This window comes from Podarcis gaigeae (assembly GCF_964106915.1).
Source record: "Podarcis gaigeae genome assembly, chromosome: 16".
NCBI lineage: Eukaryota > Metazoa > Chordata > Lepidosauria > Squamata > Lacertidae > Podarcis > Podarcis gaigeae.
The window spans coordinates 25,398,368-25,423,572 of NC_139693.1; the positions used below are offsets into that span (position 1 = coordinate 25,398,368).

The 25,205-nt window shown below is 45.6% G+C and overlaps 1 protein-coding gene and 1 long non-coding RNA gene across 2 annotated transcripts in view; one reads left to right on the plus strand and one right to left on the minus strand.

Annotated features, from left to right (window-relative positions):
- LOC310834348 overlaps positions 1–25,205 on the plus strand; it is a 277,336-nt gene that overhangs the window by 178,169 nt on the left and 73,962 nt on the right. The window lies entirely within an intron of this gene.
- Positions 4,498–25,205, minus strand: part of RTN4R (reticulon 4 receptor) — a 123,522-nt gene continuing 102,814 nt past the window's right edge. Inside the window, exon 2 of the mRNA XM_083717395.1 lies at positions 4,498–6,620. Coding sequence (XP_083573521.1) covers positions 5,188–6,620 — 1,433 coding nt within the window. The 3' untranslated portion in view covers positions 4,498–5,187. The remainder of the gene's footprint in view (positions 6,621–25,205) is intronic.

Sequence of the window (25,205 nt, forward strand, 5' to 3'; positions counted from 1 at the left end):
GGTGTCATGGACTTTGAAGATGCTTGAACTCAGGATAAAAGGGAGAAATGTGCTAAGAGGAAGGCACACTTGGCAAACCCTCACCGTGATCAACTCCTGCCCAGAAACCTATGCTCCCACTGTGGAAGGACTTGTGGATTCACAATTGGCCTCCACAGTTACTTACGGACTCACTGTTAAAACTGTGTTTATGGAAGTCAGTGTGGTGTAGTGGTTAAGAACAGTGGATTTGTAATCTGGGGAACCAGGTTCACTTCCCTGCTCCTCCACATGCAGCTGCTGGGTTACCTTGGGCCAGTCACACTTCTCTGAAGTCTCTCAGCCCCACTCACCTCACAGAGTGTTTGTTGTGGGGGAGGAAGAGAAAGGAGATGGTTAGCTGCTTTGAGACTCCTTCGGGTAGTGCTAAAGCGGGATATCAAATCCAAACTCTTCTTCTTCTTCTTCTTACTTGGCTACAAGTGATCGCCAAAGAAGAAAGAAGAAGAAGAGTGTCAGAGTCAGACCTGGGAGATCAGGGTTCAAATAGCCACTCGGCCATGATGCTCACTGGCTGACTTTAGGCCAGTCACTCGCTCCTCATGTAAGCTACCTCACAGGGTTGTTGTAAGGGTTAAACAAGGGGGGGGGGACCATGTACAATACCTTGAGCTCCTTGGAGGAGAGGTGGAAAAACAAACAAACTGGATAGATTATTTCCACCTCACATCCTATGCAGTAAGTCATGTTCAATGCTACTTTACATCTTCTATCTGCATATTTTGGTTCTTCTGAAGCTCACCTAAATATCAGTAGTTTTCCTCTTGAGTAGATGCTTCCAGGAAGCAGAAACAGCCCTGCAAAGGTCAGGAATGAGAGGTGCTGCTTAGGGATAGGAGAGGAATCTGATTTGGTTTCCATTTTAACACACCTTTAACCGATTCATGCTTCCAGAAACTTTCTGATAACAGGAACGTTGCTTACCCTTTGAAATTCACACTTCATTGAATTTTGTGATGTGGTTCTCTGCCCAAAAAAAGTATGCACAATAATGCATATCTCTGGTAAAAAAAAAAATTGCATACATGACATAAAACAGAAATGCATTGTTTCAGGGACAAATGCGGCCCATAATATGATATACTAGAGAAATACTGTTCAGAGATGTCAGAAGCTTCCCCTGCCATAAATCAGAGCAGGGCCTTTGCTGTGGCTGCCCCTGTTCCGTGGAATAGCATTCCTGTTGGGGTACAGAAGGCCCCTTCTGCCAACACTTTCTGCACAAAGTTGAAAACATTTTTGTTTCGATGGGCTTTCCCAGCTGGTTGAAAAGGTCTATGCCATCAGTTTCTACTTTGTATGTAAAAATCAGCAAGTCAACTGTTTTCTGTGTTGTGGATGACTCTTTTTAAGCTGTTTTTTTAAAGGTATAAATCACCTTGAGAGCCATGTGGAGGGCAACAAAAAGGTAAATGGATGTGTATGTGTGTGAGAGAAGAGGGGTGGTGTAGTGGTTAGAACCTAGGGGATCAGGGTTCAAATCCTTGTTTGACCCCAATGCTAAGATACTATCAAGAATGTACAATTTGCTGTTGAAATGGAACACTGAGGAAGAAACAGTAAAATCTGCAATGATAAAATGGGCACAAGATATAGGATATAATATCATGTTTGCTGACTGGGAGAAGTTGTGGACCACCGGGATTAAATTCACGGCATGTAATGCCCTAAGAGAGAATATTATGAAAATGATGTATAGGTGGTACATGACCCCAGTCAAGCTTGCAAAAATATATCACTTGCCCGATAATAAATGTTGGAAATGTAAAGAAATTGAAGGTACATTCTTTCACCTTTGGTGGACGTGCCCAAGGATCAAGGCTTTCTGGGAGATGATCTATAATGAACTGAAGAGGGTACTTAAGTACACTTTCCCCAAGAAACCAGAGGCCTTTCTCCTGGGCATAGTCGGCCAATGGGTGTCAAAGAAGGATAGAACTTTCTTTATGTACGCTACAGCAGCAGCAAGAATACTGATTGCAAAGCATTGGAAGACACAAGACCTACCCACTCTGGAAGAATGGCAGATGCAAGTAATGGACTACATGGAAATGGCAGAAATGACTGGCAGAATCCGAGACCAGGGAGAAGAGTTGGTGGAAGAAGATTGGAGGAAATTTAAAATTTATCTACAGAAACATTGTAAAATTTTTGAATGTTAATGGCATTGAAATGAACTGAAGGGGTTCTAGCAACAAGGTAAAAAATAAGATTGGATTAACAATAGATAAATTAAATTGGATATGAATTTGCTGAACTAACTTTCAAAAGGGATACAAAAAAGGGAGATGTGAGGAAGTCAGGAAAATAAGTGAATCAAAGATGAGGAGTTAAAAAGAGGGATTTTTGTGTTGTTTTTTAGTTAATGTGTTCTTTTTTTCTAAATTAAATCTTTGTACTTTTGTATTCTATAATTCTATATTTTTGTGTATGTGTTTTTTTCTTTTTTCTGTTTCCTGTTACTCTCAAAACTTAATAAAATATCATTTTTAAAAAAAACAAATCCTTGTTTGACAATGCAGCTCATTGTGTGATCCTTGGCCCAGCCACTACCTCTCTCAGAGTTGTTGTGGGGATTAAACGAGGAAGGGCAAGGAACCATGTATGCCATCTTGATCTTGAAGGGGAAAAGGGAATGTAAATGCAATAGTTAGATTCCCAAATGCCGATAGATTTCTCTGATGATTTTTTTAAAAAAAGATAAATAAATAAATCACAAACTGATACAGATGCATGGAGGATGCAAGACTGAAAAAGTGGCAGAAACCAGATCTGACAGCTTCATCGATCTCTGGTTTCCGTACACACTATCACTGTTACCTCTGCCATGAATATAACCAGCGGAGAAGGCAATGACCTAAGAGGAATGTAGTTGTCTGTTGTCTGCATGATGCTCCAATCTAGTTTGGCCTGTTTCCAGTCAGGTGTGTGTGTGTGTGTGTGTGTGTGTGTGTGTTCACAGAAGCAATTTTGCAACATCTCTGCAGCAGCGGAGCTTGGGTCATCCACTCCATAGCTGTGTTGGCTGGAGCTGATGGGAGCTGTAGTCCATCTGGATGGCAGCAGGTTGACTTAGCAGTGGAAATATCCAAGAAACTTTTTAAGAACAGAATAAGTGCCTGCTGAATCAGGTCAAAGAAGGGGCCCATCTAGTCCAGCATCTCATGTCCAGCCCATAGCTGTCAACTTACAGATTTGAAAATAAGGGACCAGCAGCCTCGAAAATAAGGGATCAGCAGCCAAAATAAGGGATTTTCCAAGCACAGGTATGTTCAACTTCTGAGCCCCTCCAAGCCAAAGGCAGAAAGCCCAGCAAGCAGGCAAACGAAGCCTCAAGCAGTGGTTCCCACAGCGCAGCAACCCAGCAAAGGGGATGCAGCAAGGAAAACCACCGTCACTTCTCCGCTGGGAAGCGCTGAGCAAAGGTGAGTCCCCAGGCAACGCAGCCGATTTGATCGGCACAAGGCATGCAAGCTCCACCTCCCAGGCATTCTTAGACTCCTTATTGGGTGAGCAACGCAGCCAAGAAACACAGTTTGAGCCTCCCTCCTCCCTGGCCAGCAGGGAGGGAGGGAGAGGAGCTGCTTCCTTTGAAACCAGGGAAATTTAAGGGACATCATCAATAAGGGACAGCAGCGGGACACTGCGCTGGGATAAGGGAGTTTCCCGCCAAATAAGGGACGGTTGACAGCTATGGTCCAGCCAGATGCTTGTAGGAAAACCCACAAGCACAGGACCTGAACACAAAAGCTCTCTCGTGTGGCTTCCAGAAACGGGCATTCAGAAGCGTCGCTGCCTCCAATATGTTCAGACTCCAAAGGTGATTAGCTCTTCTGCGAAAGCTGCAAATCCTAGCGCGTCAACTCTGCATATTTTGACACGAGAAAATCCCCCAGACCTGCCAAAAGACGTGACTCAGCTACACAACACATGCGTATATAAATATTCAGCAGATAGCACACTGAACACACACCTCTTCCCAATTTCCCCTTTTTCCCCAACAACTCCTGTCAATCCTCAAGGTTTCATTCTTATTTTCTGCTCTCCTGGCTTGGCTTGGGGCCTGGTTTATACATCCTTTTTCTATTCTGGGCTATCTGAAATATGTATGATGCTAGGAGAGACTGCGGGGAGCTTGTGAGAGGAGGGGAACCGTACCATTAATGCAATGGGTTTCGTGCGATGAAATCCTTTGTTGCTGCCTATTAGAGATTGCATAATGGCAAGCTCCATGCCTTATTCATCACCTCCCTTCCAGCTGACAGCCCGCCTCAGGTGGTGACTGCAAGAGCTAAAATCCAAAAAAGGAAGAGCCCAGGATTGACATACGTGAGACATTTGTCTGTTTGCACATCTCTCTGTGTGCAGAGGACACCGTAAAGGGGGCAAAAAAAGAAAAGAAAACCTTTATTTCATATCTTTTTTGTCATTGTTGAACTTGTACACAAGTAAAATAAAATGCATATCTTATATATATATATATATAATTTATATATATACTGCAGTCTCGAGGGGATGAAAAGGGATGCATTCTTTAACAAATGCCCCTGTAAACATGGCGGAATAATGAAGGTGGAAAGATGGTTAAATTGCAGGAATCGGAAACGCAGGAGCAGCAATGAAATCGTTGCGTCACCTCTTTAAATGGTAGGCGGGTACCGGTACTTGCAACATCATTCAAGGACTGTTTCAAATTACAAGTAACACTTTGGAAAACATTTTGAAAATGGCGTATTTGCATCTTTTATTTTTTTTCTATTTTATTTCATTTTTTTCCATAGGTAAATCTTTCTCTCTCTCTTTTTCCTTTTTAACCATCAACTGTGGCTATAGACTCTCGTGGGCAAGTGCAGTTCCAAGGACGAAATAATAATAATAATTAAAAATTAAAACACATAAATTTCAGGAGGAACAAATAAATTATGTACAACGTTTTGTTTTTTATAAAGGCATCCTGTTAACTCGTAGTGTAACCAAGTTTTGTTTTTGTTTTTGTATTTCCCGCCCCTCTGGGCTTAACTTTCTTCTTGTTTGTGGAAGTGATTTTTTTTTAATGGTTTTATTTTTTTTATGCAAAAGTCCTGCGATTAAAGTATCACTCCTCGAGGAAAGGGGTGGGAGGGCAACAAGAGACATGTTACTGTCGTTTCAACAGGACCAGAATAGACTCCACATCAACAGAGAGATCGATAGGCTGGGGATTAGCCGTGAGGTGGTACTTTGCGTGGGCTGAGCCATGCGACAATGTGACCTGGATTTGTTCTTTTTCGAACACCCCTGTCTCTTTTTGGTTGGGACTGTCGAAGGTTCGATGGGGCCTAGGAACTCAGGTTTCAAATTGGTCAGTGGAGGGTCCACTACACTGGGGAAGGTCCCAAAGGGGGAGTCGTTGATCTGTTTGTTGCTGCTGTTTTTTGAGGGGTCCGTCTCCGCCTGGGGCTTAGTTTTGGCGATGTTTTCCTTATCCTTGAGGGGGTTGTTGGAGGAGGCCCGGCTGCTGTGGGAAGACGGGCCTGCCTTGGCTTTGGCTTCATAAATAAAAGACTTATCCATCTCCGGCTGGCAGCATTTCCGCCCGCCATCGTGGGGGCTTAGAGGAGGGTCGGCCGTTGGCAATTTGCCAGTCCTGGTCTTAGTGCTAAAGACGCTCGTTCTGATCTGGTTGAAAGAGTCGACGCATCCCTCCAGGTCAGCGCTCTGCAGCCGTTTGAGGTCCCTCCCTGCCAGGTGAGCAGGCAGGTGGCACTCGAGTTCCGAAGAAGACCCTTTGAACTGCTTGAACCAATCCCAGAGCGACCGGGCTTGGCAGTCGCAAACCCATTGGTTGCCATTCAAGCGGAGATACTGGAGGGAGACCAAGGGAGCCATCGTCTCTCCCGTCAGCACCGTCAGGTTGTTATTAAAAAGGTACAAGGTCATCACTTTGCCCAGGTCGTGGAAAGCCCTGCGGTGGATCACACTGACCCGGTTCTGGTGCAAGAGGAGCCGGTCCAGGTTGATCAACCCCCGGAACACGTTTTCCGACAAACTTTTTATTCTGTTCCCATGCAAAAACAGATAGGTGAGGTTAGCAAGATCCAGAAAGGTGTCGTCCAGGAGGTTCTGCAGGCTGTTGTCCTGAAGGTAGAGATACTGCAGAGAGAATAGCCCCCGGAAGAGCCCCGTGGAGAGCTCCAGGAGGCCACAACGGTCAAGGTGCAAGGTATGGAGGTGGACAAGGCCTTGGAAGGTGGAAGGGTTGATGGACCTCAGGTTGGTGTTGTCGCTGAGGTCCAGCTCCTCCAACTTGTCGAGCCCGTAAAAAGCCCCGGGTTCGATCAGGCTGAGGTTGTTGGAATGGATCCAGAGGATGGACATGTTCCGGCAGGAGGTGAAGCTGGTGGAGCGGATCATGGTGATCTTGTTGCTGTGGAGGAAGATACGCTGAGTCTGGATGGGGATTTCGGTGGGGATGGCTCCAAGTCCTTGCTGTTGGCAGCTGATGGTGATCTTGGGTTCGCTGTAGCATACGCAAGCCCCTGGGCAGGATTCCGCTTCCGATGGGAAGTTCAAGCACAGCACCAAAATTAGCAGTTTGCTTCCTGGAGGGACAGCCATAAGGGAGGGGGGGGAGAAGAAGAGAGAATGATATGCAAATTAGATCATTAGCACCTTCTTTTCCAGCATCCCCTACATTAGCTCAAAATGCACCTTTGGATAATTCATTAACTGCACAACCTTGGCAAACGTGCATGACCTTGATGAAAACATAGGCATTGCTTTTGTTCCACCAGCCTGAGAATCAGCTCAAGGAATGGAAGGAATAAGGCTTAGCAGAGGAGCTCATTGTACCTTTTCCCTTGCCCCCCAGTCCTAGCCGGATTTGGGTCAAAAGTAGATTTGGGGCAGCGGGGAGAAAGAACGATGAGAAAGAAAAGCAGTTCAGGTAGGCCGCATCCACACCATAGCAGTATCATACCGCTTTAAACATTCATGGCTTCCAACAAGGAATCTTGGCAGCTGTAGTTTGTTATGGGTGCTGAGAGACATTAGGAGATCTCCATTCCCCCCACCACTACCAAGAACTATAGTTCTCAGAGCTATTTAACCATCAATCTTTCTTCCCCGGGAACTCTGGAAACCGTAGTTTGGTAAGGTGAGATATAAGTTAACTAAAAGCAGCTAAAAGCACAAACACAGCCAACACGTTTAAAAATAGATTATAACACTAAGAAGTGGACACTCCTGGGAAACATCCCATGACACAACAAAAAGGTCTTCAATTGTTCCTGGAAAGTGCAGATAGTGGCCACCTGTTGTATCTCAACAGCAGTGTTATTCTGTGAAATAGGGGCAGTCACACTGAAGACCCTGCTCCTCTGAGTTACTGCAGAGGGGACTTCTGAGATCTTTGGAACTGACAGGAGGAACTCTCCCACAGACAGCAGTGATCTACTGGGTGCATAAGAGATAAGGTGGCATCTCAACATTAGATTAGTTTACCTGCGAGGTCACCTTACCTCTCACATACCCACTCAGCCACTTCACACCAATACAGGATTCACATGGAAGAACTTGGTCTTTTAGTGTGGCAGTGTCCACACTCTGGAACTCCCTGCCTATTGATATCAGTCACCTTTGTTGCATTCTTTTCAGCACCTGCTAAAACCATTTTTGTTTAGACTAGCCTACCCAGATAACTAGAATATCTCAAATGCTGATGTGTGATTTAATCTTTTCTTTTTGTTTATAGCTGGGTTAATAATAATAATAATAATAATAATAATAATAATAATAATGTTTCAAATTGTTGTTAACTGTTTTATTGTTTTATCCTATTCACTTTGAGGTTTCTTTGTTTGTTTACAATCAAGCAGGGCATAAATTTTATGAAATAGATAGATCCCATTATATGTATTTTACTGGCAAATGCATTGAAAAGTGCGGGTTTACATATAATTATTTTTAAGTGCATATTTTATTTTATGTAGAACTGGCACTGTTGCAGGTGCCATGCTGTATCTATTCTGCATCTATAAGAAATTGATATTTTAGTGTGGCGTCATCCACACTTTGAAACGCCCTGAGTCTTCGCTGTACTCTTTTCAGCCCACGTTAAAAACGTTTTTGTTCAAACAAGCCTACTCAGATTCTAGAACGCTGGAGTGTTTTTAGTTTATTATTGCTTTTATTTTTATTTTATTTTTATTTAAAAAATGCTTCAGTTGTTTTTACTAATAACTTCATTCCTTCCTTCTTTTTGTAAACTGCTTCAGTAAACTGCTGCAATCAGGTGGGATATGAATATTGCGAAACAAACAGACACATTGAATGCAAAAAGTGTCTGCAAAATGTGTACCAAAAGCCTATGGCAGGACGTAATGCAGGGTGCAACAGACTATTGACTGACAGTGAAATTGTAGGTGGGGTAAGGGCACAGCTCAACTCGTGCCCTCCTTTTTGGCAGACAGCTCTGCAGCAGGTGTGACTTTCACCTTGGCTTGGTGTGACCCATATCTCCAGATGCCTGTCCAATTTGTCCAGCTCTCTCTCTCTCTCTCTCTCTCTCTCTCTCTCTCTCTCTCTCTCGTTGCCTCAGCTGACCCGGCTCTCTCAACTCGGTGACTGAGCTGTGACTTTGCATTAAAGCATAATGAGGCATCAGAATGCATGAGAATCCTTCACAAAGGAGGATGACTCTTTTCCCGAAGAAACGCAAGGATGACTCTTTTCCCGAAGTCACGAGAAAGGGGTCCTGAGGCTTGGACTTCCCCAGATGATGCGATGGGCTGCTGGACAATTCCTCCAAATGGAGGGAGTGCAGGTCAAATCTGACAGGGATTCTTGGTGCCTCTTCAAAATGTGGATGGACCAGATTGGCAGAAATAATTCATAATGATGTGGGTTTTTTAATATATATATATATATATATATATATATATATATATATATATATATGATTTCTTGGTTTATTTTCAAGCTACGTTTTTCTACAAATCAGTTTCATTTGCTGTGAGACATTAATGTTACATTAGGAAGAAAAGGGGGAAAGAGGTGGAGGGGGGAATGGTGAGTGGGGTGGGAATGCTTCTATTCTACTTAGTGTATGTGTGGGGTTTTGTGTCAGCGTCACTTGTGTGGGTTCTCTTTACTATTTGCTTGTATTCCTTTAGCAGTGAAAGAGGTTGGGGTTAGTTTAGGGTGTGGTTGTTTGTTTGTGATTGGCTGTGGTGAAATTTGTTTTCATGTGGGAGTAGTGTGTGTGTGTGTGTGTGTGTGTGTGTGTGTGTTTGGATCAGGTTAGCCAGATTGATTCGAATACTGTCAGTGGGTTCTTGTTATTGTCTTGTTGGGCTGTATATGTGATAAAGAGGAACCATACCGGGGTGAAGGCGGCGTCTTCTATTTGTCCCCGTGTCAGTTTCAGTTTGTTGGTTAGTTTTTCTAATAAGGCTGTTTCCCATACTATTTGATACCATTGGTCTATGCTTACTCCTGAAAGGTCTCTTCAGTGTCTGGCTATGATGCTTCTGGCTGCTGAGAGTAGGTGGGCTATGAGCTCTTTGTGTTGTGAGTGGGCATTATTGTCTTGGAAGATGGTTAGTAGGGCCAGTTCTGGGGTAACTTCTAAAACTTGCTCAGTTATTTTGCATATTTCTTGTATGATTGATGTCCAGAAGAGTTGGATTTTAGGACATTCCCACCACATGTGGAGGTATGTGCCTGTGGAGGTGCATCCTCTCCAGCATTTTGATAAGGTTCCTGGACATATTAGTGTTAGTTTCCATGGTGTTAGGATGAGGGCAAATCTTTGTCTAAAATGGTTTGTTTTAATTATGCATTAGGTACTGTGTACTACAAGGGACACGGGTGGAGCTGTAGGTTAAACCACAGAGCCTAGGACTTGCTGATCAGAAGGTTGGCGGTTTGAATCCCTGCAGCAGGGTGAGCTCCCGTTGCTCTGTCCCAGCTCCTGCCAACCTAGCAGTTCAAAAGCACGCCAAAGTGCAAGTAGATAAAGTAGATAAGTAGATAAGTAGGTACCGCTCCGGTGGGAAGGTAAATAGCATTTCCGTGTGTTGCTCTGGTTCGCCAGAAGCAGCTTAGTCATGCTTGCCACCTGACCTGGAAGCTGTATGCTGGCTCCCTCAGCCAATAAAGTGAGATGAGCGCCGCAACCCCAGAGTCAGCCATGACTTGACCTAATGGTCAGGGGTCCCTTTACCTTTACTGTGTACTACAGTTTAGGGGAAGAGTTGAAGATTAGGAGAAGAACCATAGTTCAGTGGCCCTTGGAGTTGGACATCAGTTTCTGGGCTGAACAATGCGGGTGGAGACGCTCCTTCAGGTATACTGGGCTGAGGCCATTTAGGGCTTTCAAGGTCAGCACTAACACTTTGAATTGTGCTCGGAAATGTACTGGGAGCCAATGAGAGCACAGTACCACCAGAAGCACCAGTGATGCCTACAAGCACCAACTCATCTCCCCTTTACCTTTACTGTGTACTACAGTTTAGGGGAAGAGTTGAAGATTAGGAGAAGAACCATAGTTCCGTGATGGAGTGTCTACTTTGTCCCTGGTTCAACCCCCAGTAGCATGACCAGGTAGGGGTGGGAGTATCCCTGGCCTGAAATGTTGGAGAGCTGCTGCCCACCAGTGTACACTAAGGATGCTGCTTGCCTCCAGTTCCCATCATCCCCAGCCAACAAGAGCAATTGCTATAGAAGATGAGAGCTGAGATCCAAGAACTTCTGAAGGGCCACAGGTTCCCTGCCCCTGGTGGAGGCAGTGCTGAGCTGGATCAACTCATTTTCCCCGGCACTACCTGTTGATTCCCCTGAGATGTCCCTTTGCAGAGTAGGACAGACATCATTATCACCTCCATCACTGTGGACTTCTTGCATGAAAGAGAAAATGAACTTGTAATAGCTGGATTTGAAGTTTGAAGAAAAATACTGGTTTATAGAAGATAGAATGGCTGGATCTCTGCTGGACAGTGAGCCGGAAGTCATTTTATTCTTCTTTATCTTCCTCCCCCCTCCCCCGAAAAGCAATGACAAACCTAGACAGCATCTTAAAAAGCAGAGACATCACCTTGCCAACAAAGATCCGTATAGTTAAAGCTATGGTTTTCCCAGTAGTGATGTATGGAGGTGAGAGCTGGACCATAAAGAAGACTGGTCGTCGAAGAATTGATGCTTTTGAATTATGGTGCTGGAGGAGACTCTTGAGAGTCCCATGGGCTGCAAGAAGATCAAACCTCTCCATTCTTAAGGAAATCAGCTCTGAGTGCTCACTGGAAGGACAGATCCTGAAGCTGAGGCTCCAATACTTTGGCCACCTCATGAGAAGAGAAGACTCCCTGGAAAAGACCCTGATGTTGGGAAAGATGAAGGGCACAAGGAGAAGGGGACGCCAGAGGACGAGATGGTTGGACAGTGTTCTCAAAGCTACCAGCATGAGTTTGACTAAACTGCGGGAGGCAGTGGAAGACAGAAGTGCCTGGCGTGCTCTGGTCCATGGGGTCACGAAGAGTCGGACACGACTAAACGAATAAACAACAACAACAAAAATCTCCCCCCCCCTCACACAAACACACTCTTTCTCCTCTCCTCTTTCTTTTCTTTCTCCTCTCCTCTCTGCCCCTCTCCTCTCCCTTTCTTTAGGTTTCCCTTTTTCTTGTCTTTACTCCTTCCTGCCTTTGTTCTAGACTAAGTAGCTGTTAGCATATTGTAAAAAGTCACTTTGCAACGGACATGCATTTTTGCATATCTCTGAATAAGGATCAATAAATAAATTTCCAAAACAAAAAAGACGTCGCCAGTCATCATGATCATTGGCATTCTCATCATCCTCTGCTGCTTTGGTTCCTAGGTGATGATTTCCTCCTTGGTCCATCCTCGGGGATGGTTAAGTGGGTGCCAGGCCAAGCAGGCAGCAGAGCCTATAGCTTACATAGCCCCACAAACCCCATCCACAGGCCAGCTGGCCTGCAAGCATATTGTCTACCCATATATAGCAGGGCTGGGGAACAATTCTCAGCCTCAGGCCCACATCCCCTCCTGGGCCACCATCCAAGGGCAAGAAGCCATAGCCTCCAACATTCTTCTGATGAAAATTGGGACAGTGCAGCACCAAAAGACACAATGTTATCAATAATAATTTATTATTTATCCCCCACCCATTGGGCTGGGTTTCCCCAACCACTCTGGGCGGCTCCCAACAGAATATTAAAAACACAATCAAACATCAAACTTTAAAAACTTCCCTAAACAGGGCTGCCTTCAGATGTCTTCTAAAAGTCAGATAGTTATTTATTTCTTTGACATCTGATGGGAGGGCGTTCCACAGGGCGGGTGCCACTACTGAGAAGGCCCTCTGCCTGATTCCCTGTAACCTCACTTCTCGCAGAGAGGGAACCGCCAGAAGGCCCTTGGAGTTGGACATCAGTTTCTGGGCTGAACAATGCGGGTGGAGACGCTCCTTCAGGTATACTGGGCCGAGACCATTTAGGGCTTTCAAGGTCAGCAAAAACACTTTGAATTGTGCTCGGAAATGTACTGGGAGCCAATGAGAGCACAATACCACCAGAAGCACCAGTGATGCCTACAAGCACCAACTCATCTTCCTATCGCATACCAATGCTTATGCACCCTGCATCAGAAGAAAGGAATAAAATTAATGGTTTCATCCTATTTTACCCACATATCATCCCTGAGTAGGAGAGATGGTGACTGGCCCAAAGTCACCAGAGTCCACTTCAAGGCTCAACAAGGACTGTGCTTTCGTAATCTCTTCCTGACCCACCAAGCCCACTCCTCCTCCTGGATCTCAACCCCAAGCACGCCAACTGTTGCGAGATGGAGTGTGCCAGAGAAATACTCTTGCATGCTATGGAGAGCAGGGCAGAAACCGGGCTATAAATCTCAATCAATAACTTATTATTGCTTGCTAGGTCGATACTATAGATATGGCTTGAATGTTTTATTGGGGGAATGAGAATGGTGCCAGGGGGGTGATAACCATGAAGAAGGGAGATTCTCTCTTTGGGGTAATCAAAAGCTGGAAACCTAAACCGGAACTGCAATCTTGTCATCATAACTCACTTGGTGCACTTAATAAAACTGCCAGAATCCGAAGCATCTATGTGCTTCCATACACTTCCATATCAGATATCAGGGGAGAGCTGGCACCTGCCTGGAACGCATGCCTAATCTGTCCCAGATATTATTAGCTTCTGCACAGCCCCCATGAGGCTCTGGGTTAGGGATTTGCCTGGTGACATCTGCTGGCTGGCTCACCATCTTTTTTTGACACATCACCACCCATCGAATGGGATAAAATAACACAAGGCACATCACGTCCCTGCTGGGAGTGTATCACACTGGGAGGCATCCCTGGGGAAATTAAAGCATTGCAGGCACCGCTCTCTGCCCAGTACTATTTCTTACTGGGTGAGAGAGCCAGCAGAAGGAGATATATATATATATATATATATATGCAGGTTTTGGTGTCCTCGGGTGTCTTCCCGTGTAAAAGTTGGGGTGTCTAGGCGACGTTTCGACGAGGTCTCACTCGTCATCTTCAGGCTGGTGCTTTCGGCTTCTTGTTACTGGAACAGAGCGGGATCTCAATGTTTGAGTTCCTATAAATACTGTAGAGGGGGTGTGGTGTCTAGCCTCCAATGTTCTGGGCAGAGAGGAAGTTCCCAGGCTAGTGTGCCTTTTCTTCTTTTGTTCCTTAATTACTTGAGAGATACCTTGAGTGATTTCTTGAGTGATATCCTGAGTACCACTTAGGTGGGTCATTAGGTGTGGATTAGTTGCTAAAGTCTTTGTGTCTTGACCTCTTGAACTTTGTGAAGAGTTTTCCTGAGAAGATGGCTGTATTGCACTTAGTTGTGCTTTGGCTTGGCTTCGTGTATAGGGGCGAGCTGTGGTTTTGTGGCTTGTGTCAGCCAGATCTGTGTAGGGATTGCAGGGGGGTGCAGCATCCGGAGGTGCCACCATGGATTGGCTACTGGATGGTGTCAGTAATTCATCTGTGGAGAGGGTCTGGGTTTGGGTCTGGTGTGGTTGATTGGTGTTGGCGTTCTGTGTGCCTCTGGATCTGGTGTCAGTTTTTGTGGGGAGGGCTAATTTCCAGATGTCTGGCAAGCGGGATGTGTCGTCACGCTTGTTCATGTTGTGAGGGTGTTTCTCTATCTCGCCCCTATACACGAAGCCAAGCCAAAGCACAACTAAGTGCAATACAGCCATCTTCTCAAGAAAACTCTTCACAAAGTTCAAGAGGTCAAGACACAAAGACTTTAGCAACTAATCCACACCTAATGACCCACCTAAGTGGTACTCAGGATATCACTCAAGAAATCACTCAAGGTATCTCTCAAGTAATTAAGGAACAAAAGAAGAAAAGGCACACTAGCCTGGGAACTTCCTCTCTGCCCAGAACATTGGAGGCTAGACACCACACCCCCTCTACAGTATTTATAGGAACTCAAACATTGAGATCCCGCTCTGTTCCAGTAACAAGAAGCCGAAAGCACCAGCCTGAAGATGACGAGTGAGACCTCGTCGAAACGTCGCCTAGACACCCCAACTTTTACACGGGAAGACACCCGAGGACACCAAAACCTGCATTCCTGTACCCGTGAAAATCTACGAAAGCATATATATATATATATATATATATGAATGAACATTCTGGAGCTAGATGGCTGCTGATCATGTATCAAGTGGGTGAGGTGCAGTAGGGATTTGGAGGTGTTCCACACTTCCTCATACTTCTGCGTTGTGAGGGCAGCAAGTCAGGGGCATAGCGTGGTGAGGGCCATAGCCCTGGGCACCGGTCCAGGGCTGGACTGAGGAGGAATGGTGAGGACTGCCCCAACCTTCTCCTAAACCATCCCGAGAACAGGAGGACAGTATAGATTTAGAACAGTGGTTTGCAGAAGGTCACAGTTCAGAGGCTGCAGAGGGGAGAAGCTGGGAAGAGGAACAGCAGGAACAAGAAACACCAGGGGAGAGGCAGCTGACAAACTCAGTGTCTTTGGAAAGCATTCCTGATCAACTCCCCTTTGCCAGGACCAGGCATGCATTGAGGGTGGTAGAACAGAAAGCTCAGGGGCAGAAAGCGCAGATCAGCCAACGCAGGGGTGACGTAGAATAGGAGAGATGGATGGGGTGAAACTTTACTCATTATCCTACGCCATTATCCTAGGTAGACTGCATTCCTTCATCTCTCTCTGTGCATAGTGAATACATTCCTTGGTAAGAACTGCTTTTTGGTTTGTCTGCTTCTTGGCTGCCACCATGGAAGGGATTGGATTCCCTGAACCCAGTCCCCTCATTGAATGGCTACCCAGACAGTGCTGGAGGGATGCACCCGCCCAGGGCTGTGTCGGCCGGCCGGGCTCCCCCCTGCATGGGTGGGTGGGTGGGCAGGTGGGCAGGCAATGCAGCAGGGTCCTGAGAACCTTCCATGCCCCCCTACCCAGTAGTTGGGGTTGGGCAAACACAGCAGGTTTTGTTTACCCTCCACACCCCTGGTCCTGGTCCTGCCTGGTGTTTGTACACATATGCCCGGGGTACCAGCAAAGGACGCAACGCTTCTGCCCCAAGCTCCACCTGACGCTGCCCATCCGTGGGGCTTCAGCTCAGCCAATTCTATCTATTCTATCTCAAACATGAAAATAAGATGGTCAAGGAAATGGAGAAACTCCCTTATGGAGGTTGCAGCATTCACCCCTACGGAAGTTGCAGCATTTGGAACTTTCTAGTTTAGAGAAAAGGTGGGTGAGAGGCAGCATGGTTGAAATTTATGCAATTATGCATGGCATGGATAAAGCAGAAAGAGAGAATTTTTCCTCCTTTTATGACACTAGGGGCATCCAGTGAAGATTAACATAGATTCAGGCCAGAAAGTCCTTCTACATGCAGTGCAGAGTTAAACTGTGGAACTCTGTCCCACAAGGTGCAATGATGGCCACCAACTTGGATGGTTTTAAACGAGGGTTTGACAAATTATTGAGGCTATTGATGGCTGTTGACCACATTGACTATAATCTGTGTCCATGGTTGGAGGCAGTGACGCTGCTGAATACCAGTTGCTAGAAACCCTGAGAATGGTATGAGTGTGTGTGTGCGCGCTCTTGTGCTCAGGTTCTGCCTGTGGGCTTCCCATTTCATAGAATCATAGAATAGTAGAGTTGGAAGGGACCCTGAGTGTCATCTGCTCCAAAGCCCTGGAATGCAGGAATTTGTCCAACATAGGGTTCAAACCCACGACCCTGAGATTAACAGTCTCATGCTCTACCAATTGAGCTATCCCTAAGGGACAAAACATTACGCCGACAAAGCTGGGGTTTCTGTGCTTGAGTCCTGCTTGCTGGCTTTGGAGCTTCTGTTTCGCCACTCTGAGAACAGGATACTGGACTAGCAAGAATATTATTGGCCCAAAAATGGAAGCAAGAAGAATTACCGACGATTGAAGAATGGAGGATGAAGTTAATGGACTATGCAGAATTAGATAAACTAATAGGAAGAATTCGAAACCGGTGGGACCAGAAATTCACAGAAGACTGGAGTAAATTTACGGACTATTTGAAAAGTATTTGTGAAGATCAGACGACGTTTGTAGCTTTGCAAGAAGTTCTATGAGGAGTATCATTGGAAGTATTGCAAAAATAGATAGGGGGAGGATAATTTGTTAAGAGACTTAAAGGCAGTACAAAGTCAAGAAATGTATAAGTAGATAAAATGGTGGATTATCAGAGGTGCTGATGGAAGTAAAAAAAAAAGATTGTATAAGTGATAAGTTTCGTGGTACATTTTATAATTGATATGTTAAAATCAATAAAAATTATTTATTTTAAAAAAGAGAGAGAGAGGATACTGGACTAGATGGGCCATTAGCCTGAACCAGCAGACTCTTCTTACATTAGTTTGTTTTTACCAACTTTGCCCACGCACAACTCCAGAAAAAAAATGTTTGCAGCGCCCTGCCCACTCCACCTCCTCCAAAAAGGCTCGTGAAATTGGCAAAACGACTCAGCCCTGGCTACACAGACATGGATCCTAAAGAACCCAATCACAAGCCCTTTCAACATCTAACACACACCACCTTCATGCTGCTGAAACTCGACGTTTATTTTCCCCATGGCCTCCGAGGCAAAGTGGAGAGCAGCGGGCCGCAAGTGTTTCAAAGCAAACCGGATCGCCTTTTATCCCTCCCTGCAGAGACAAAGGCAAGAGAAGGCTGTTTGACTCAGCAAAAGTCTTTGAGCTGCCTATGAGCCCCTTTACGTCCAAGGCAGGAGAGAATTCTAATGATTATTGATCCGGCTGCATTATCATACCCCCGAATCAATAGATTCGAGAGGCAAGCAGTTGTTGGGGTGGGGGGAGTGAGGAGAAGGCCAAGCCTTGGCAAGCGGAAGAAAATTGCATTTTGCTTGGGCCTCTGAAAAGAAAAGGAGAAGAAGAAAAAAACCGGAGCATCTATTAGTGGTCTCCAGAGTCTTTTCCTTCTAATTGCCGTGTCTGACAATGTGATCGCGCTGGGACCAGCGGAAAGGCAGATAATGGACCCGCTCTAATTGCTTCCCTGTTCTCTGAGTCATCCAACACTTTGGAGATGGCAAAAGGGTCGTGCCAACGTTTTTGACTGGAGGAGGAAACTAGCTTTTAAGAAGGCCACGGGAGAGGCAAACACCCGATTCAAAGCCCATCTCAGCAAGAGAACAGATGTTATCAGGATGGTCAAGTGCTTGTTTTTCTACAGAGGTGCTTTTGACCTGAGAGACACCCTGAACGTTTTGATCGTGGTTCTGCTGAGAGATGGCCCTTGTTTGAGGGGGGAAAGGGCTTTTACGGATAAGGAGGAATGAGGAAGAGGGCAAAGGGGAGCTGATGGCTAGTCAATAGGAATGGAGAGGGGCGTCTGACAGAGAATATTGAGCTAAGTGGGTTAAACCACAGAGCCTAGGACTTGCCGATCAGAAGGTCGGCGGTTCGAATCCCCGCGACGGGGTGAGCTCCCGTTGCTCAGTCCCTGCTCCTGCCAACCTAGCAGTTTGAAAGCACGTCAAAGTGCAAGTAGATAAATAGGTACCACTCTGGCGGGAAGGTAAACGGCATTTCCGTGCACTGCTCTGGTTCGCCAGAAGCGGCTTAGTCATGCTGGCCACATGACCTGGAAGCTGCTGGCCAATAAAGCGAGATGAGCGCCGCAACCCTAGAGTCGGTCACGACTGGACCTAATGGTCAGGGGTCCCTTTACCCTTTACTTTAAGGCCAGTAAGGCAGTGTCGAGTCAAAGGTAATAGGGCTTTTTTTCAGCCGGAACGCACAGAAATCAGCTCTCAGGTTGGCTCCATTGCCAGTACAGTCATACTTTGGAAGTCAAATGGAATCTGTTCCGGAAGTCCATTCGACTTTCAAAACGTTCAGGAACCAAGGCGCAGCTTCCGATTGGCTGCATGAAGCTCCTGCAGCCAATCGGAAACCGCGGAAGCCACGATGGACATTCGGGTTCCGAAGAACGTTTGCAAACCAGAACACTCATTTTGCAGCGTTCGGGAGCCAAAACGTTTGACTCACAAGGCTTTTGACTTCCGAGGTACGACTGTACAGTGGTACCTCGGGTTACAGATGCTTCACATTACAGACGCTTCAGGTTACAGACTCCGCTAACCCAGAAATAGTACCTCGGGTTAAGAACTTTGCTTCAGGATGAGAACAGAAATCGTGTGGCGGTGGTGCGGTGGCAGCGGGAGGCCCCATTAGCTAAAGTGGTACCTCAGGTTAAGAACAGTTTCAGGTTAAGAACGGACCTCCAGAATGAATTAAGTTCTTAACCCGAGGTACCACTGTATAAGAGAACAAGGGAGGCATTCATGTTGAGTTCCAGCACCTCTTTTTCTAGAAAAATGGCACCAGTAACTCTTACCTGACTTGCATTCAGAGTCATAGATTAGATCCAGTGAGTTAATAAGAACATAGGAAGATCCTGCTGGAAGACAGTGGACCATCTGTTCCAGCATCCTCACAATGAACCAACCAGAAGCCCCAATGGGAAGCCAGCAAACAGGACCCAAGCACAAAAACACTCTCCCCTCCTTTGGCTTCCAGCAACTGGTATTCAGAAACATAGTCTCTGACTGCGGAGGTGGAGCGTAGCCATCGTGGCTAATAGCCATCTATGGCCTTTTCTCTCCTCCAGGTATTTGTCTAATCCTCTTTTGAAGGGATCTGAGTTGGTGGCCCTCACTGCCTCTTGTGGGAGTGAGTTCCAGAGTTTAACTAGACACTTCATGGAGAAGTCCTTTCTTTTGTCTGTTCTGAATCTTCCATGTGAACTTCAATTGGCTGAAGCAGTTGGCAAGGCTGCCATGGAATGATGCAGGAAGGAAGGCAAACTCAACCAAACTTATTGGACTAACAAGGAGGACAGGGAGGGGGGAAAATTGAGATTAATTACACTTTTTGCATATGGATGTTGGAGAAACTGCCAAAATCTTGTCATGCCTGAAGCCTATAATCAAACTGGGGAAAAGGAGACGTCAAAAGAGAACACACTGACTGCCAAATTCATGGGGAAATGGCCACAGCTCAGTGACAGAACATCTGCTTTGCATGCAGAAGGTCTCAGGTCTAGTCTCCAGATAGGGCTGAGAATGGTAGTGAATGAATAAACGAACAAACGAACAAATGAGCAGGGCTGTGAGGATTGACTATGGCACCTTAAAGACTTCCATTTTTTGTGGAAGAATAAGCTTTAGTGAACTACAGTCTATCAGATGCACAAATCATTGTCATCCTGAGCTACGTGTGGTTGGAGCAGGAACAGAGGAAAATGGGAAGATGCCTTTGTTGTTGTTGTTTAGTCGTTTAGTCGTGTCCGACTCTTCATGACCCCATGGACCAGAGCATGCCAGGCACTCCTGTCTTCCACTGCCTCCCGCAGTTTGGTCAAACTCATGCTGGTAGCTTCGAGAACACTGTCCAACCATCTCATCCTCTGTCGTCCCCTTCTCCTTGTGCCCCCCATCTTCCCCAACATCAGGGTCTTTTCCAGGGAGTCTTCTCTTCTCATGAGGTGGCCAAAGTATTGGAGCCTCAGCTTCAGGATCTGTCCTTCCAGTGAGCACTCAGGGCTGATTTCCTTAAGAATGGATAGGTTTGATCTTCTTGCAGTCCATGGGACTCTCAAGAGTCTCCTCCAGCACCATAGTTCAAAAGCATCAATTCTTCAGCGATCAGCCTTCTTTATGGTTCAGCTCTCACTTCCATACATCACTACTGGGAAAACCATAGCTTTTACTATACGGACCTTTGTTGAAGATGCCTTATACTGAGTTAAACCCATGGTCCATCCAGCTCAGTATTGTCCACACGGACTGGCAGCAACTCTTCAAGGTTTCAGGTGTGGAGTCTCTCCCAGCCCTGCCTGGAGATGCCATTTTGGGACCTTCTGCATGCAAGACAGATGCTCTACTACCAGCTATGGTCCTTCACCGTTGGTCCACCTAGCTCAATATTGTTTACACTGACTGTCAGCTGTTCTCCAAGGTTCAGGCAGGGGTCATAGCTGGAGGTGCTGTGAATTGAACAGAGGACACTCTGAGCACAAAGCTCTAATCATTGCACTGTGGCCTCCTTCTTCCCCTAAAAATAATGTAAGGTTCTAGTCTTCATTGTTCTGAATCCTGTGAACTGCCCCGAGACTTACGGGTATACAGAGGTATATAAATTTAATAATAATAATAATAATAATAATAATAATAATAATAATGGACTAAAAAAAGATAGGAACAGGGGAATCTGCCCTGTGCTGTGTCAGCCCATCAGCCCACCTGCACTGACTGGCAGCAGTTCTCCAGGGGTTTGGGTGGAAATACTTTCCAAGCCCTACTTGCAGATGCCCAGGGCCAGATTTAGGTTTGGTGAGGCCCTAAGCTACTGAAGGTAATGAGGTCCTTTATATGTCCAGCTGTCCTTTGTCAACAACCAATTACCACTGTTTTTTGTGTTGAATATATGCTATATGGTAATTTATGGACCTAATAGGTATCTAAAGACATTTGCACATAACAAAATATGCATTTTATCAAAGTAATTGTTGAATTGAAATACATTCCATGCAGAATGTAAGCACCCTATATATAATGAGCAAACCAGTGATATTTTAGGGGGCAGGCGAGAAGGTGGGGCCCATTACTTTCATCATAGGAGCCTACACAACACAAAACACTGTTGCTGTATGTAGGTTTTATTTTATTTGGGTTTTTTTGTCTTATATTTTGGAAATGTACATCCAGGGTTTTTTCTTTTAAATTTTTGTGGGGGCCCCAAGTGATTGGGCCCCATGTTATAGCTTGTTTAAGGTAAAGGGACCCCTGACCATTAGGTCCAGTTGTGACCGACTCTGGGGTTCCAGTGCTCATCTCACTTTATTGGCCAAGGGAGCCGGTGTACAGCTTCCAGGTCATGTGGCCAGCATGACTAAGCCGCTTCTGGCAAACCAGAGCAGCGCATGGAAACGCCGTTTACCTTCCCGCTGCAGTGGTACCTATTTATCTACTTGCACTTTGACGTGCTTTCCAACTGCTAGGTTGGCAGGAGCAGGGACCGAGCAATGGGAGCTCACCCCGTCGCGGGGATTCGAACCGCCGACCTTCTGATCAGCAAGCTCTAGGCTCTGTGGTTTAACCCACAGTGCCACCTGCATCCCATAGCTTGTTTAGCTTATATGTAAATCTAGTACTGCAGATGCCAAATATTGAACCCAAGGCCTTGTTCATGCAGGACAGATGCTCTGTCACTGAGTTTTGTCCCTGCTTTGGGAAAATATGAACTGTGAGATCAGAAAGGAAAGAAAGAAACTGTGAGAAAAGAAAGAATCTGTGAGATCAGAAAGAAAAGAAAGGCAGAAAGGTATACAAACAACACACACATATTCTGCACGAGAAACCAAGGTTTGGCAGTCTGACTATATGACTACCAGTTATAATTCATTTACTTTACTCGTGCTATATAATGGTGCTGTATAAACAACCCCTAAGCATCTCCATTAACCCTTTGCCTTGCTAAGCAGGCATGGGACATACACACACCGCAAGTTTAATCCGGGCTGCTATTGCAGTGCAGAGGAAAGTTATTTGACTGGATCATTGCCTTAATGAGGCTGAAGCAAGAGTTTGCTTAGCCTGATTGTTTAAATCTTTAACAAACCACCCAAATAGGATTATGGGCTTTGTTAATAACCCAGATCCATCATCCTCAAACATTCCGTTAGCAAAACAATAGAAACCAGTGGAATGGATCTAGACTGAAGTTTGAGCAAATATTTTACCATGTTGTTAAAGGGAAATGGGGGAGGGAAAAGGAACAGAAAAACATAATTTTATAGGTGCAGCAGAACCTGGTTGAAAGAGAACAGAATGGACGTCATGTGGTTCTGGGCAACTGCAGATTTCATCAAGGATTTGGCTACAGTTCTATTATCAATTATTGTCTTTGCATCCCACTTTTTTCTCCAAGATTGCATGCGTGGTCCTCTCCCTCTCCCAATTTAATCCCCACAACAACCCTGTGAGGTAGGTTAGGCTGAGAGGCAGTAACTGGCTCCAAAGTTCACCCCGTGAGCTTCATGACCACGTGAGGAATAGAACCTTGGTCTCCCAGATCCTAGTCTGAGCGACTAACCACAACATCACACTATCTCTAAGGATCCTATGTAAGAAAGACAGTGTGACATAGCGGTAAGAGTTCTGGACTAGGACCTGGGAGACACCAGGGTTCAAAACTTCATGTGGTTGTGAAGCTCGCTGGGTGACCTTGGGTCAGTCACTCTCAGCCCAACCTACCTCACAGGGTTGTTGTGAGGACAAAAAGGGGAGAAGGAGAACAATGCATGTCCCCTTGAGCTCCTTGGAAGAAAAGGTGTGATAGAAATTTTAAAAAATGCAATACATAAATAATAAAACTAACCACGACTCAGCAAATCCACTAGAATCAATGGAACTAACTGCATCCATTTCATTCATTTCAATGGGTATACCATACCAACGTTGCCTACAGCACTACGGGACACGGGTGGCACTGTGGTCTAAACCACCGAGCCTCTTGGGCTTTCCTATCAGAAGGTTGTGGTTCGAATCCACGCTACAGGGTGAGCTCCCATTGCTCTGTCCCAGCTCCTGCCAACCTAGCAGTTTGAAAGCATGCCAGTGCAAGTAGATAAATGGGTACCGCTGCAGCAGGAAGGTAAATGGCATTTCCATGCGATCTGGTTTCCATCACGGAGACCTGTTCTGCCAGAAGTGGTTTAGTCATGCTTGACCACATGACCCGGAAAGTTGTCTGTGGACAAATGCTGGCTCCCTTGGCCTGAAAGTGAGGTGAGCACCGGCCACTTCCGGAGGCGGCGCAAAATAGCAATGGCGGTCCTCTTTACCTGGTGAAGAGGGGCTCCGCGAAAAAGGGTCGTCCGCTACGGCAAAGCGGAGACCCGTTAAGAAAAACTGCAGGCAGAGCGAGCTTGCGGCCGTGGGACTCGGCGGGCGCCCAAAGGCCCCCCCGGAAACGAAGAAGGGGCTCCGTAAGGGGCTCCGGAACGCGAAAGGGGGAGCGGCGCTGTGAGTTCATCGCTCTTTTCGTGGATGCAAAGCCGCGCTGCTGCTGCTGATGAGCGCCGACCTTTCTTCTTGAAAACATCAAAATTGGCTGTTACATACCCGTGAGTAAGGGGAGCTAAACATCGGAAATTTTGGGAATTTGGTTGAAATTCGGCTGAAAACGGGAGGCGAGTAACAGGAAGTCCGTCTCCCGACCCTGCTAACCAGATTAAAGCAATTGCGCAGAAGAGTGCTGAAGCGCTGAAAGGGGACTGTCAAAGTAAAACGAGGGTGTATTTGACAGACTTTGTAGTGAAAAGACAAGCAGGAAATTTTTGTAAAGGCTGTGGATTTTATCTTTGGGACCTTCTTCCTAATTTTGAGTTAAGTGGAGTTAAAAGAGACAACCCAGCGATCGGGCTGTCAGTGTGCAAAGGAGAGCTGTCAAACTGCTGATACTGTTATTGGAGCTTAATTGATACATAGATTGAGACATTAACGTTAAAACATTGTTGCTGGGACCTTTCTTGACACCTTGTGGCTTCTTTTTAAGTCAAGGAAAGCCTGTGGAAACTTCCTTTTGTGCTCTGGAACTATCAAAGACTTAACATAGGGAATATAAGAACTTCAATGGCAGACAAGAGTTCTCTCCTTCCTTGAAACTTTGAAATACCCCCACCTAGAGGATTGTGGAGATATAGAGGCCTGGGAACTGTACTTTATTGTGACTCTCTGTGGTTAAATTGTTTACATTCTGGACTTTGTCTAACTTATGAAACAAAAGAAAATTTGACCTTGAACAGAGGCAGGTGTGGAATGAGTGGTACAGGGAGAACAAGAGCAGCTAAAGCTAAAGAGAAAGAAAAGAAACCAGGGCAACTTGTACAAACAACCCTATCTCATCAACGAAGATCATCCGTTCCAACTGTGCTAACAGCACAGGAGGTGGAATTTGAAGAGCCTGCTGCAGAGCCTGCTGCAGAAGATATGGCAACTGGAGGATCTGAAATAGTCCTGAAGCAAATCTTGGAACAACTTGGAATTTTAAATCAAAAAGTGGACAATCAATCATCAAAAATTGACCAAGCTACATCCTCTATCACTAAATTATCTGAGCAAGTTTCCCATCATACCCAGGCAATTGAAAAATTACAAGGGGCAACCACTGAAAATTATAAGCTTGCGGTGGAAGCTTGTCAAAAAGCAGAACAGGCGAACAAAAAGGTTGATGAGATTAGGGGGGAAGTAAGGCCTCTGAAAAGACAGGTAGGGGAACAACAAGCCTACCTGTCATTGGTTGAATTGAAAAGTAAAGAAAATAATCTCAGATTAAGGGCTATCCCAGAATTGGAGGAGGGAAACTTACAGGGATTTTTGACACTTTTGTTCTCCAAATTCTGGGTGACAGAGGAAGATAAGGATTTTAAAATTGTGACTGCCTTTAGACTGGGAAAATTGATAAAGAAGGACAAGTCCAGAGACTGTTTGGTTATTTTGAGATCGAGAGAGGAAAGAGATAAGATACTAGGCCTACATTTTAAAAAACCCTTGGAGATAGAAGGAAAAAAG